This window comes from Erythranthe guttata, chromosome 9 (assembly GCF_056151865.1).
Source record: "Erythranthe guttata isolate IM_541 chromosome 9, IM_541, whole genome shotgun sequence".
In the NCBI taxonomy this organism is placed as follows: Eukaryota; Viridiplantae; Streptophyta; class Magnoliopsida; order Lamiales; family Phrymaceae; genus Erythranthe; species Erythranthe guttata.
In genome coordinates, this window is record NC_142541.1 from 14,005,288 (window position 1) to 14,018,782 (window position 13,495).

A 13,495-nucleotide genomic window follows, 5' to 3' on the forward strand; every position below is an offset into this window, starting at 1 on the left:
GATTTTCGCTTCCAGGGTGGGGTGGGGTGGGGTAGGTGAGTGGATGGGTGTTTGCAAGAGCTAATAGCACACACGCCCCTAATGGGAGGCCAAGGTATTTTTCACCTGTATTACCAACTTTTATATTAAGCTGATCACAAATGGTTCTTCGAATTGAACTATTAGTATATTTGGAGAAAAAAACTTTGGACTTATGCCAACAAATATTGAGACCAGATTCTTCAGCGAAAAGAAAAAGAGTGTTTTGAATAAAATCAACAGATTTTTGATTTGTTTTAGAAAATATAATACAGTCATCGGCAAAACACAAAATGGGAATAAAAGGGCCATTTTTACTAGATTTAAGAGCATCAAATTGATTGTTAGTCTGTCCTTCAACAAATTTTTGCACAAGAAAATTCAAACATAAAATAAATATGTATGGGATAAGGGGTCACCTTGCCTAAGCCCACGTTGGGGTTTCCAAGGTTGTGAAATGAATCCATTCATAGAAAGGGTGAAAGATACAGATCGTATACAACCCATAATCCAGTCGATCATTGGGGATGAAAAATTGTATTTGTTCAGGACAGTACTGATAAAACTCCATTCCAGTTTATCATATGCCTTTTCAAGATCAATTTTTAGGGCCATGTAAGAAGTTTTAGATTTTTTGGATTTCATAGTGTGGAGTATCTCGTACGCCATAATAACATTATCACCAATAAACCGTTTGGGAATAAAAGCATTTTGGAAAGGGATATTAGAGTGTTCAAAATCGGGCGGAGGCGATTAACCAAAATATTAGAAATAATCTTATACATTATACATTACAGAGGCTTATGGGCCGGAAATGGTTGATGAGATGTGGGTTGTTATTTTTAGGAATAAGGATGATCCGAGTGCTGTTAAGATAATGTGGCATGTTATTAGCTAGAAAGAAATGCTAGATAGTATCGGTAACAGATACCTTTAGAATATCCCAGTATGTTTTGAAGAAATGGCCATTTAGTCCATCGGGACCAGGCGCTTTGTCCGATCCAATTCGATTTAAGGCGAGCCAAATTTCACTATCGGACACATTATTTATCAAAGAATTGTGGACGGTAGTGGGAATTCTTGGACAGTCAAGGTCACACAAGGTATGTGTGCGAGGATTATTAGAAGTGTAGAGATTGGAAAAGAAAGTAACAAAGTAGGTTTGGATCTCTTTTAGGTCATAAATCCAATTTTCGGATTCAGTTTTTAGACTTTGGACCATATTGCGTCGTTTCCTATTTGATGCAAAAGCATGAAAAAATTTGGTATTATTATCACCATCATGTAGCCACGCAACCCTTGATCGTTGACGCCAATATAATTCTTTTTGGGTGAGTAGTTTTTTGTGTTCAGTTTTAAGAAGATTAAGTTTATTGTGAATCGAGTCAGAATAACAGTTGTCTAACTCAGAAGTAGCTTGTTCTATAAGTTCTGCAGTGGTATCTATTTTCCTATCTATGTTGCCATAGATATGTTTTTTCCACCATAGGGCTTTATATTTAAAAGATTGACAGTGTTTAAGGAAATCATGAGGGTAGACACCATATTGATAATTAGACCAAGCATTTTGAACAATGTTTTTAAAAGACTCATGAGTAGACCATGCAATCTCATATCTAAAGGGTTTTTTGAATTTCGAATGATTGCTATGCGTATCTAAAAGAATTGGAGAGTGATCAGATGAACTAGATGTAAGATGATAAACTTTAGTAAATGAAACAAATTATGCCATGAATGATTAGCGAAGGCCCGGTCTAGCCTTTCGCAAATGAAAGATTTTCCAAATCTTCGGTTATTCCATGTGTATGGATGTCCAGAAAAACCCAAATCAAACAGTTCACATTGCGCCATGCAATTGCGAAACTGGGATATTTTTGAAATTAACGGTTTATTTCCTCCCATTTTTTTTCGTTTGCATGCAAAATGTTATTAAAGTCTCCAATTACTACCCAATTAAGATTAATAGAATTAACAGTTTGTATGAGTTCGTGCCAAACCTGAGGTTGCAAGTGAGTCTGCGGGTAATTATACATGGTCGTCAGCAGGAAATGAGGAGTTCCCGGGTTGAAAGTAGCAACTGCATGTATCATACGATTCGATACTCGTGTTTGTGTAAGGGTAATTTGGGCAGCATTCCAAAGCATCCAGATACCGCCTACATAGCCAACAGCAGAAACTATAGTATTATCAGTGAAATTAAAACGTTGAATAATCGTAGCAGAACGTTCGGGGGTCATCCTAGTGTCCATCACAATGAACACGTGCGGATTATGACAAGCGATTAAGTCTCGGGCAGCTAGATAAAATTCAGGGCGATGAGCCCCCCTACAGTTCCACGCAAGAATCTTCATTTGATTTTGATGTGGTTGGAAGGTGGAGGGCCCAATGCCATTCTGGGTGGGTAGGTTCTGATTCACACCGTCGTTTTGGTACACTGATGTAGTCTGGGTGAGGGGTGCTCGTTTGATTGATTGAGAGGGCGAAGGGTCATTCTGAAGTGGAATACTCTCCCCGGATGCATGACTTCTCTCTCTTGAGCAACCTCTAAGAGAAGGCGATTGCTGAAAGGGGCGCTTGTGAAAAAGTGGGGCGTAGTGTGCAAAGTCGGAAACATGTATTCGGTTGGGCTGAGGATGATCAGACGATTGTGATGGTCCATGTAAGGTGACGTTATGTTTCCTATGGTCCTTGGTGAAAGGGGATTTGGGCGGCGAGGTGTCCGTGGTGGTGGAAGTGAATTCAAAAACCGGGCCAAACCCCGGTGGGAGGGGGGGTTATCATAGGTGTCGGGTGTATGGGGCGGGGATTCAAGTGGCCATTTGGGAGGGCTGGTATGAAAGAAGGAGAGCTGCAAGGCTGTGGACTCAGGTGTCCATTTTGGGGGATAGGAGCAGTGGGTGTGGGGGGAAATTGGTTCACGATGGTCGACGGAAATAGGTGGGGGTTTGGGTGGCCATTCTGGTCGATTGGAGGAGTGTGCCTGTGAGGCATCAGGGGTGTTGGGGTGATAGGGAAGAGCGGGAGGGTTATCGAAGGTGTTGTCTAGTTGAGGTGTTGTTCCGTGGTTGTTTGGTGATGTACGCTTATTAAGCACGTGTTAAATACCCTTCCTAACTATACCATGAACACTTTTCAACTTCCAGCAGCTACCATAAACACACTATCTTCCCTTAACAAAAAATTCCTTTGGAATTCTACATCTCAATCCCACATGAAAAGTCTTGTAAACTGGCATTCTGTTTGCTTGCCCAAAACTAAAGGAGGACTCGGTATTCGCGACCTAAACATTCTGAACAATGCTTTTATCCTCAAGATAGCTTGGCGACTTCTCACTGATCCATCATCTCTTTTGACCAGACTTATGAAATGCAAATACTACCCAACAAATACCATTCCCAACGTGGCTAAACCAAAACCATACCATAGCAGTATTTGGAAATCAATATATAAATGTATTCATAAACTGAGAGAATGTCGGTTTTGGCTGGTTGGTAATGGCCAGAAAATCAATTTCTGGACAGATAAATGGATTGATAATATTATTATAGCCGATTATGTTTCTTGCATCCCTGATCATCTAGTAAATCTTAGAGTTTATAATCTTATCAACCCGCTTCATCAATCATGGGATCTTACTTGTGTTTCAAGTTTTATACCCCAATATATTGTTGACAAGATTTTGGCTATTCATATACCCGAACATCGTCGTAAAGATACGTTTAAATGGGCATTTACAAAAGATGGCATATTCACCCTCAAAAGTGCCTACCTTTGGTTATTTAATGATCAACATTCAAGTTTTACTCCTTCTCTCCCATGGCAAACCATTTGGAAATCCACGGTAAGTCCGCGTATTAAATTTTTTCTCTGGCAACTCTCTCATAATTGTCTGCCTACATCCGACTTCCTTTATAGACGAAAAGTACTAAGAATAAATACATGCCCGTTGTGTGGAACCTACCCCGAAACCATCACGCACCTTTTCTTCCAATGCCATAAACTCCAACCTCTAATCCGCAAACTCCCACACGTTTCCTCTGAAACTACATCTCATTTTTGTAGTCTCGCATATGCCCTTTCGAAAAAATACAAGACTAATCCGAACCAACTTTACACACTCCTTTGGTTTATCTGGAAAGCTCGTAACAACTTTATTTTTCATAATATTCCAATAAATATAAACCAAATCTGGCTTCTTGTGAAAAATAGTTTCATCCCTAATATACCACCTAAACCTAACAAAATTACAATTAGTCTTCAATGGCAGCCTCCACCGGTTAATTGGTACAAACTAAACATCGACGGATCAGCCCTCATGAACCCCGAAAAAGCCGATAGGCGGTATTATCAGAGATAAAACAGGAACATTTATAATGGCATTTGCAAAGAATATTGGGTATACTAATAATAATGCAGCAGAAATGTGGGCACTATACTTTGGTTTAAAAAAAGGCAAAAGAACTTGATATACATCGACTTGTTATTGACACCGACTCATCTTTTCTTTTCTCTTGCCTTGACAGGAAGGAAGCTCCTCCCAGCCACCTGCAAACTCTTCTGAAGGACCTTCGCAGAATACTATCTAAATTCTCGGAAGTGGTGGTTAACTTTTGCTATCGGGAACTAAACTACGTAGCGGATGTATTAGCTAAAATGGAGACATCCTTAGATACGGATGAAATTTTGTTGTACGATAATTGCCCCAGTTTCCTAGAATATTATATGTATCAGGACCTTTTCTCGGTGTACTCTCGTAGTACATCCAATTCTTGTAATCGTACTATGGTCTTAAGTTCTTAATATAATATAATATCGTTTGTTCTTGTTCAAAAAAAAAAATAGCACACACGCCCCTTGTTATTTCTAATTATAAAAAAAAGTCATCGTGATATAACAATTAGTAAATACCCCCTATGTTGTATTTTATATTGCACACCGCACCATTTATCGAATTTCATTGTTGAATTGAATGAAAAGTCAAAATTATCCCTAATTTAAAATAAAGCAGTATACCCCAAACCCAATTAATAATATCATGAAAAAAAAAAGCAAGAGCAAGAGGAAAAGGGGGTCCTTACCTTTCCTTTTGCCATTTACGAGATTTTGGCGAGTCGAGGGTTTTGGTGAGGTCTACGGTGGAGAGGGTAGTCGTAGACGGTGGGGTAGGTGGCGAGGCGGACGGCGAAGCGGAGATGGTGGCAGAGTTGGGGCGCTAGTTCAGAGTTTTTTTTTAGCTGGCCGACAATAATGGTTTTGGGTGTGGTGTAAAAGATCAGATCAGTTTTAAAAGTGTAAGGGACTGAAATAAAAAAAATTGAAAAGTTCGTTTTGGTGCTTATAAAAAAATCAAGGTGAATCTGCAATTTTGAAATTTGTGATGAAGGGTAATTGGGTCTTTTACATTTGTTAGGGGCTTTTTCAGCTCTGACTACATTTTATAGGGGTGTCCCTGCCAAATGTTTTTAACATGAGGGGTTTTACGGCAATTAGAAATTACACAAGGGTTGGTTATTGCAAAAAAAAAACCAGTGTTTGCAACGCGGCAGCTGATTGTTTGAACAAGGGGGCGGATTGTAAGGGTTCCTTCCATTTTTACCGGGAAAACAAACCGCTCGTTCTATTACTCCCCATTTCTCTCTCTACTCTCTCTCTCCACTCAGAAAGCAAATGGTAAAATTGTTGAAGAAGATCAATCGAACGATTCATCGATACTGTTATGGATAAGAAAGAGAAAGCCAAAGAGAAGAGAGAAAAGAGGCGCCAACAGATCTCTCTCCTCCGCACCATTCCCTATTCCGATCATCAGAGGTAAATCGAACGATGGTGATTGTTTACGATTAACAAATCCGATGCGCAATTGCAAAACTCACCTTTTTCTGTGTGTACTGTGTGATTTCTGTCCTCGATTAAGGTGCCTTTCATGGCGGAATTTGGGGAAATTTTGGTTACATGGAAGGAGCTGGGTAATTTTTAAAATTGGATTTAGGGCTAGATAGATTGTTTCAGCTCACATTTTAAGATTTATTGAATTTGTATATAAAAAATTGAGATTGATTGAATCGACAGGAATGATTGATTATGCATTTGTTAAATGATCCCTAATTAACCTTCTACGATATCTACATTGTTCGATTACGATGTAAAAACAGGCGAATCACCCCCTCGTGTTTTGTAAGTCGGGTAATTCTTTAACATCTTTCTTTTTTTGTTAAAAATGTTCACAAATTGCGACTTTCTTGTAAATAGATGCTCGAATTTCAAACGTTGTTCGTCGTCTTCAAATATTTTAATTTATTTTCTCCGGAACAGGGTAAAATGGTACACGTTGTATGTTCTGGGATTCCGACATTATGTAGCGCATTAACTGCAAATTATATTCCGATTCCGACATTAGCTGTGAAACTTTTGAATCTTACAACATTTGGAAGCCTAACGAGTATGAATAAATATGTCATGTTGCCGTTTATTTCTTCTTCAGATGGTGGACCTCCGAAACTATTGCAGTGGTGACGGGTGCAAACAGGGGAATCGGGTTCGAGATTGTACACCAACTCGCGTTGCATGGATTGACAGTTATTCTGACATCACGAGAGACAGCTGTCGGTGAAGAAGCAGCAAAAGTCCTTCAAGAAGGAGGTCTAGATGTCGTTTTTCATCAACTCGACATTGTGGACCCTCCGTCAATCGAATCCTGTGTCGATTGGATTAAAGAAACTTACGGTGGTATTGATATATTGGTAGAGCACCCTTTTTCCCTCTTTAACTTTTGAAACTAATCGCTTTTGTTTCAATCCCTCTTTACAATATATATTACTTCTTGTTATCAAAATCAAGAAAATCGAAAAAAGAAATAGACCAACCCGTGATCATGCATATATTACTGAGATCGTCATATTTATGTGATGCAATTTTTGTTTCGGAGACTCACCTTTTCATTGGCTGCTATAAAAAAATAATAATAATAAATAAATAAATAAATCTAGGTAAACAATGCTGGAGTAAATTTCAGCACTGGATCGGAAAATTCAGTGGAATCTGCGGATAAAGTAATCGGCACCAACTACTTTGGTACCAAAAACATGATCAAAGCAATGATTCCTCTCATGAGACCATCGGAAGCAGGTGCTCGTATAGTCAACGTCAGTTCTCGTTTGGGAAGATTGAATGGCCGGAAAAACGTAACTAAATTACAAGAACACCCTTTGCTCTATTTTGCCAAACAGATGTTAGAATTTTTTTATTTTTGTGAGAATCTTTATTTGATTGGTGCAGAGGATTGAGAATCTTGACTTGAGAAAAAAACTGGACGATGAAGAGACGCTGACGGAGGAATTGATCGACGAGACAGTGAACACATTCTTGGAGCAAGTGAAAGACGGGACTTGGACAGAGGGCGGGTGGCCACAAACTTTCACGGACTATTCGTTGTCCAAGCTGGCGGTGAATGCTTACACGAGGGTTATGGCTAGGATATTTGCTGAACGGCCCGAAGGTGAGAAGATATACATCAATTGCTACTGCCCTGGTTGGGTGAAGACTGCTATGACAGGTTGGGCGGGCCATGTCAGCATCGAAGAAGGGGCTGATACTGCCGTGTGGCTTTCCTTGCTTCCCGATCAATTTGTCAGCGGCAAATTTTTCTCCGAGAGGCGTGAGATACACTTCTAAAAATGGAGAAATTATGGGTTTTTTTTTCTTTTTCGTTAAAAAAGTGTGGTTTGGCCTGATATTCGAGGTTAGAGAAAGTATGCAAGAGTAGCTTCTTTTGTTTTTGCATTGCATCTGTTGGGGCTTCAGGAACAAACAGAGAGCAGTGAGATTCGACTAGAAAGAGCTGCATTTTTTTGTTTTTTCGTTTTTTTATTTTTTTCCGAAACTAAGAATTTGGTTTGCATTATTTAGTGATTTGATTGATTGAGATGAATTTTTTTATTTTTTTTAGGGCAAAGTACAGTTTACACCCCTGAACTATAAGGGTTGTACCAGTTTGCCCCCCTGAACTATAAAACATCCCAAATACACCCCTCGAGTTTATGGTCAACCATTAAATTATTAACACTTTTAATTTAAATGTGCAATTACTTTTCTGCCCTTGGGGGTTTGTTGTAAGAAACTTCATAATTATATAATTAGTACGTGTTGTATTTGTTGATTTTGTTATGAATTTGTGACGAAGTAAATTTATGGTTTGCATGATTTTCTTAATTGTGTTTAATTTTTGGATTCAATATGTTTGCTAATTGTCCTTTTGTTCAATTTTGTGCATTTTTTGTTTATGCCCTTAATTAAATGCATAACTTTGGGGGTGATTTTTGTGCATTATAAGATGTCTTGTACCACGAAGTACAAAATTTTTGTGTTACTCGACATTTTAATAAATTTTAGAAGAAAAAAACAGTGGCCTTTTAGTGGTTAAATAATGAGAAGAAAAACGGAAATACGAGAAAATAAACCCGAAAATATAGAGCAAAAAATCTTGACAAAATAAAAAAAAATTCAGTGAAAAAGCTTTAATATATATATATATATATATATATATATATATATATATATATATAATTGAATAGAGGGGTAAAGTAGTCACAAAATGTCCAAATGTATAAAAAATAGCTAGAAATTATAAAGTCAAAGTGCCACGTCAGCATTTACAAATAAAATTTAGGGGTTATATGAGATAACCCCCTTATGCAATAATCTTAGAGGCTTAAAACCAATTTTTAATTTACAATTAGGGATAACCCCCTCATTGATCATAATACCCCAATTACCCTTATTATATTCATAAAATATATAATTAAATTAGTTTTACATAAATCAAATCCCACTAATTTGGATTCCACTATTAATCTCTCTCCCAAAATAACTCCCCTCAAATCACGGTATATAGAAACTAAATATTCACCAGGAAAAAAACCTTCTCCGATTTACACATCGCCCCTTCCATGGCTGCCTCGAGGATCAAAAAATCTTAAGTGGGCATGACAAAATAGTTGGTTTGCCATAAACCCCTTTATCAGACTATTGAAGAATTTTCTACTACCGTCCCTCGAATTAAACCCCTTGAAAACGTAAGTTTATTATCCCTGTTCTTGTGTCTCTGAAATTTTCAGCCATTTGGACAAAAATAGTGCATGGGTTCGTATTTTGATTTTTAAGAACAACTATTTTAATTTTTTTTTGTCGCTGTTAAGAAAATTTTTATTGCAATTTTACAAATCACTGTTTAGAAAAGTAATTTTTTGAGATGAATTTACTTTAAAACAACTGTTATTTTAAAACCCCTATTTAACACTGTTATATCCATTACTGTATACCACTACATTGAAATGAAGATTGTCGGTAAAAATTGCATTTGTGTTTGTAATTTGATTGAGGTTCTATATGTAAGCATAATGAGAGTCCCTATGTTAGAATATCCCTATACCGAATGCAATTGATTGATACGTATTGAAAAAAGACATTATTTTTAAAACCACTATTTAACAACGGTTATTACAAACAGTGTGTGATTGTGTGAGATGCACTATTATGTGAAGCTCTTATTTAGAAGTCCCTATTGATACAGTTATACACATTAATTAATACCACTACATTGAACTGAAAGTTGTTTCTATAATGCATCTGTGTTGTAATGTAAACCCTTTGGTTAATTCAGTTTTTAAAAGTTCTTAGTTAAAAACACCTATTTATAAATATGTTATTCCAAACAGTGTATACTTGTATGACGTGAACTACTATTTAAACTCTTGTTAAAAACACCTATTTGAAAACTGTTAAGTCTGGTAGTGTATATCAGTACAGTGAACTGAATCTTGGTTGTATAGTGCATCTGTGTTTTAAATTGACGTATCTACTATATGCCATTACAATTAAAACCATTATTTTAAAAACACTATATATTACTGATGTTTTGCATTTTACACGGCTCGTTAAACTTATGAACAACAATAGATATTTTGTATTGGCATGTAGTATTGGATCTGCGAACGGACAAAGCTAGTCAATCCAGTTAAAGAAGACGCATTTCCGAGATTCCTAAAGTGGCGATTGTCAAGTTTCAGAAACACAATAGAAGAATTCGCTATAAAGGGCATCAAAACAGATGATGTCAATACAAAGCCAATTTCTAAAACAGCTATCGAGCACGCAATATTTTGCGGAAAGCAGGTAGATACATATGGCAGTGACACAGACGTTCATCAAGACGGCGATGAAGATAGAATGACAGCATTTCAGCTGGTGATGGGCTTGATGTTGACGACAACATTCAAGAGTCCGATGACAACAACGACACAATTCCAAACTCCAAATCATGTTTTGCGGCTGATACTGAAGAGCAAATAGACATAGATGATGTCCCCCTAGCTGCTTGGATTGCCAAGTATCCAGAACTGATAGCTACAATTTCAACGCAAGAAAAGTCAATACAAAATTTGCAACAAGAACTTGCGTCCGCCGAAGTCGAGTCTACAAAGTTGAAAAATAAGGTGGCACATCTGGAGAGCTTGAATACACACATTGAAGCGCAGTTTAGTCGTCTATCTGATATACCAACCAACGACATCCAGATCGAGTGGTCCTCATCCATACGCTTGACAAAAGAACTTGAGATTGAAAGGTCCGCATCGGCACGATTTGGTAAAGAACTTGAGTTGGAGAGGTCCACATCAAGCAGGCTTACTAAAGAGCTTCAGGATGTTAATACGAAACTTGTTTTGGATTTTTCTGTTTCTGCTTGCATTGGTTTTTGATCAGTTTTATTGAAGTACTTTGTTATGTTTTGACATCTAGCGTTGCAAAGTTTTTTGGGTATCCTATGCTGCTAAGCCAATTAAAGATATTTGCAATGTAATATGAATTTTTGAAGTAAATTATATATTGCAAAATTTAGGTTTTTTTTCGTATGTGTTGATAAATATTTCTGGTTGACATGCATAATTCCACTATACCAAAGTATGTATCCAACAAATCTCTGGGGCAAATGGTTATGAAAATGTATATAATGTGTATAATGTATATATGATCCACTATTCTTAATCAAGTAATTGCTATTTGTAATTCATTTACACTGATAATTATCAGTACCAGAATCATTGGTTTGTTAATTAAACCACTATTTATTCAAAAATAACTATACGTGTAGTACCAAAATCACTATTTGAATTCAGTTACATAGATATCTATCAGTACCAAAACCACTATACGTAATCAATTAATTGCTATTTATTCCAAAACCACTATTTGAATTCATTTACATTGATAACTATCAGTACCAAAACCACTATAAATTGAATTCATTTGCATTGATAGTTATGAGTACAAAACCACTATACGTAATCAACTAATTGCTATTTGAAATCATTTACACACTGATAGTTATGATTACAAAACCACTATATGTAATCAACTAATTGGTATTTTGAATTCATTTACATTGATAACTATCAATACCAAAACCCCTGGTTTTTCATTTAAACCACTATTTATTCCATATATTGATGCTATACAGATATGTGGAAGTATATATATTGTCAAAGCCAAATATAGGTAAAACACTGAGCAGTGCATGTAATAATGATTATATAACAAATACTTTGTATCGTAATTGCATTATCCAGTATTTAGTAATGCAATGCAAATTATATACATTATTTAGTACACAATCCACTAATTCTGTATGATATAGATGACATACAGTGTAGTACTTATATGAAACGACACTCAGCCGTAACCCTCGAAGACTCATTTTTCACGTAAACATATTCGAAGCTAATCTCAATGGAAAACTTGACAAGCGACTTCCGAAATTCATCGGCTCCACCTACAAACGCTTGGTCTGCATCTTTTATCAAGTTCGCCCATTCAGCACTGAGCAATCTCTTACCACCGAGTGGCTGGAATAACATGCGTGTTTTGTTGCTCAGCAACAACCACATTCCTATCATATTGAAACAATGAAACCAACGGCTGCGCCACCTGTAATGGATTGCAATTATTCACCGGGGCAGAACCACCTTCGGCTTCCTTCACCGTTACTTCAACATGTCTTACGTTTAAGTCTTTCATCAGGAGAAACATGGATGTTACATCTTCATCGTCCTGCGTAAGCGTGAGGTTGCGCCCATTGATCATAGCCCATTTTGACCATATAAATTTTATCAACATTACATAATTAATACCGGCCGACCATCTCTTGATTGCAACCGTTCCTCTAAATCTAAACAAAATCGTACCGGCCGACTCCATCTACAAACATAAACAATTAACACATAAGGATTTCGAATCACTCGTATACCATTAATTATACCAGTAAGACTATCAAACAAAACAAAATTACCAAATCATATTGTGCTTATGTAAATTCATAACACATGAATTATTAAGCGTCAACATTACATGCCAATATACATTGGAATATTTAATTCCACAAAATTCCTATACACAAATTCGCACAATAAACAAATTCAAACACGGAATACATATAATGGTTTTTTAACTCATATTGTATACCATTAACACAGAAAACACAAATTCAAACACGGATTACATATAATGGTTTTTCTAACTCATATTGTATACCATTAACAGAAGAATACCTGATATAGAGAACAATTCCGTGTTTAGTCGGCTACGCAATGCTAACTCCGTTCAGACGAATTTTTTTTTTGGAAAAGCGTTCTGTGTTTAGTCGAGTAGGCGCAGAAGAAGAATACCAACAATACTGTGTAAAATAGTGATTTCTTTTGAGATTGTTTTACGAAATTTAATTCATCTCTGTGAAACGGTGTACCATAAAAGAAGGGACGAGATATGAGAGAGATATTATTTTAGACGTGAGAACGTGCACAAAAATAACGGAACGATTCATTCATTGAAAAAATCGATATTTTCTTAAAGGAGAAAATATATTGTCCATATATAAATAGGGGTAATATAGAAATATCATACATAAAAAATCTATTAAAATATAATTTGGATTTATCTCAAAAAGGAGAATATTTTTTGGGCCTATACTAAGTGCAAATAGCATATGGAGGGGTTATATCAAATAATCCCTAAAATTTAAATATAGGGGGGGTATTTGGGACGTTTTGTAGTTCAAGGGGGCAAACTGGTACAACCCCTATAGTTCAGGGGTGTAAACTGTACTTTGCCTTTTTTTTATGTAAAATTTGCTTCCCATGAATGTTTGAATACACATGATTATGCACTTATGGTTGCTTATCGAAAAAAAAAAAATAAGAAAAAAATATTTATACCTATATTATCTACTATTTTAATTGAAAAGATGCACTTTACCCACATTAAAAATATTTATTCATTAGCATAAATAAATTTTGAAATATTATTCAAACCTCATTTGAAGTTTAATTTTGGTCAGCACTTAATTTTTTTAATTTATTGGATAAATTCCACTTATTTCCATGAAAATTTGTGTCTCGTGGCCACAAGGAACGATCGACCGTGGAGTTAAAAT

General features: G+C 36.3%; 1 protein-coding gene across 1 annotated transcript; it reads left to right on the forward strand.

Annotated features, from left to right (window-relative positions):
- Positions 1 to 5,595: 5,595 nt before the first annotated feature.
- Positions 5,596 to 7,950, forward strand: LOC105975882 (NAD(P)-binding Rossmann-fold superfamily protein). The gene is made up of 4 exons (XM_013001122.2): positions 5,596 to 5,826; positions 6,497 to 6,755; positions 7,002 to 7,196; positions 7,291 to 7,950. The coding sequence occupies exons 1-4, from the start codon at positions 5,735 to 5,737 to the stop codon at positions 7,684 to 7,686; spliced, it is 942 nt and encodes a 313-aa protein (XP_012856576.2). The 5' UTR covers positions 5,596 to 5,734; the 3' UTR covers positions 7,687 to 7,950.
- Positions 7,951 to 13,495: the final 5,545 nt, after the last annotated feature.

Bases quoted from the DNA above. Each gene is read 5' to 3' on its own strand.
- LOC105975882 (XM_013001122.2), top strand. From the start codon at position 5,735: ATGGATAAGAAAGAGAAAGCCAAAGAGAAGAGAGAAAAGAGGCGCCAA. The intron at 5,827-6,496 runs GTAAATCGAACG...TTTCTTCTTCAG, and splicing joins CCCTATTCCGATCATCAGAG to ATGGTGGACCTCCGAAACTA. The intron at 7,197-7,290 runs GTAACTAAATTA...TGATTGGTGCAG, and splicing joins GATTGAATGGCCGGAAAAAC to AGGATTGAGAATCTTGACTT.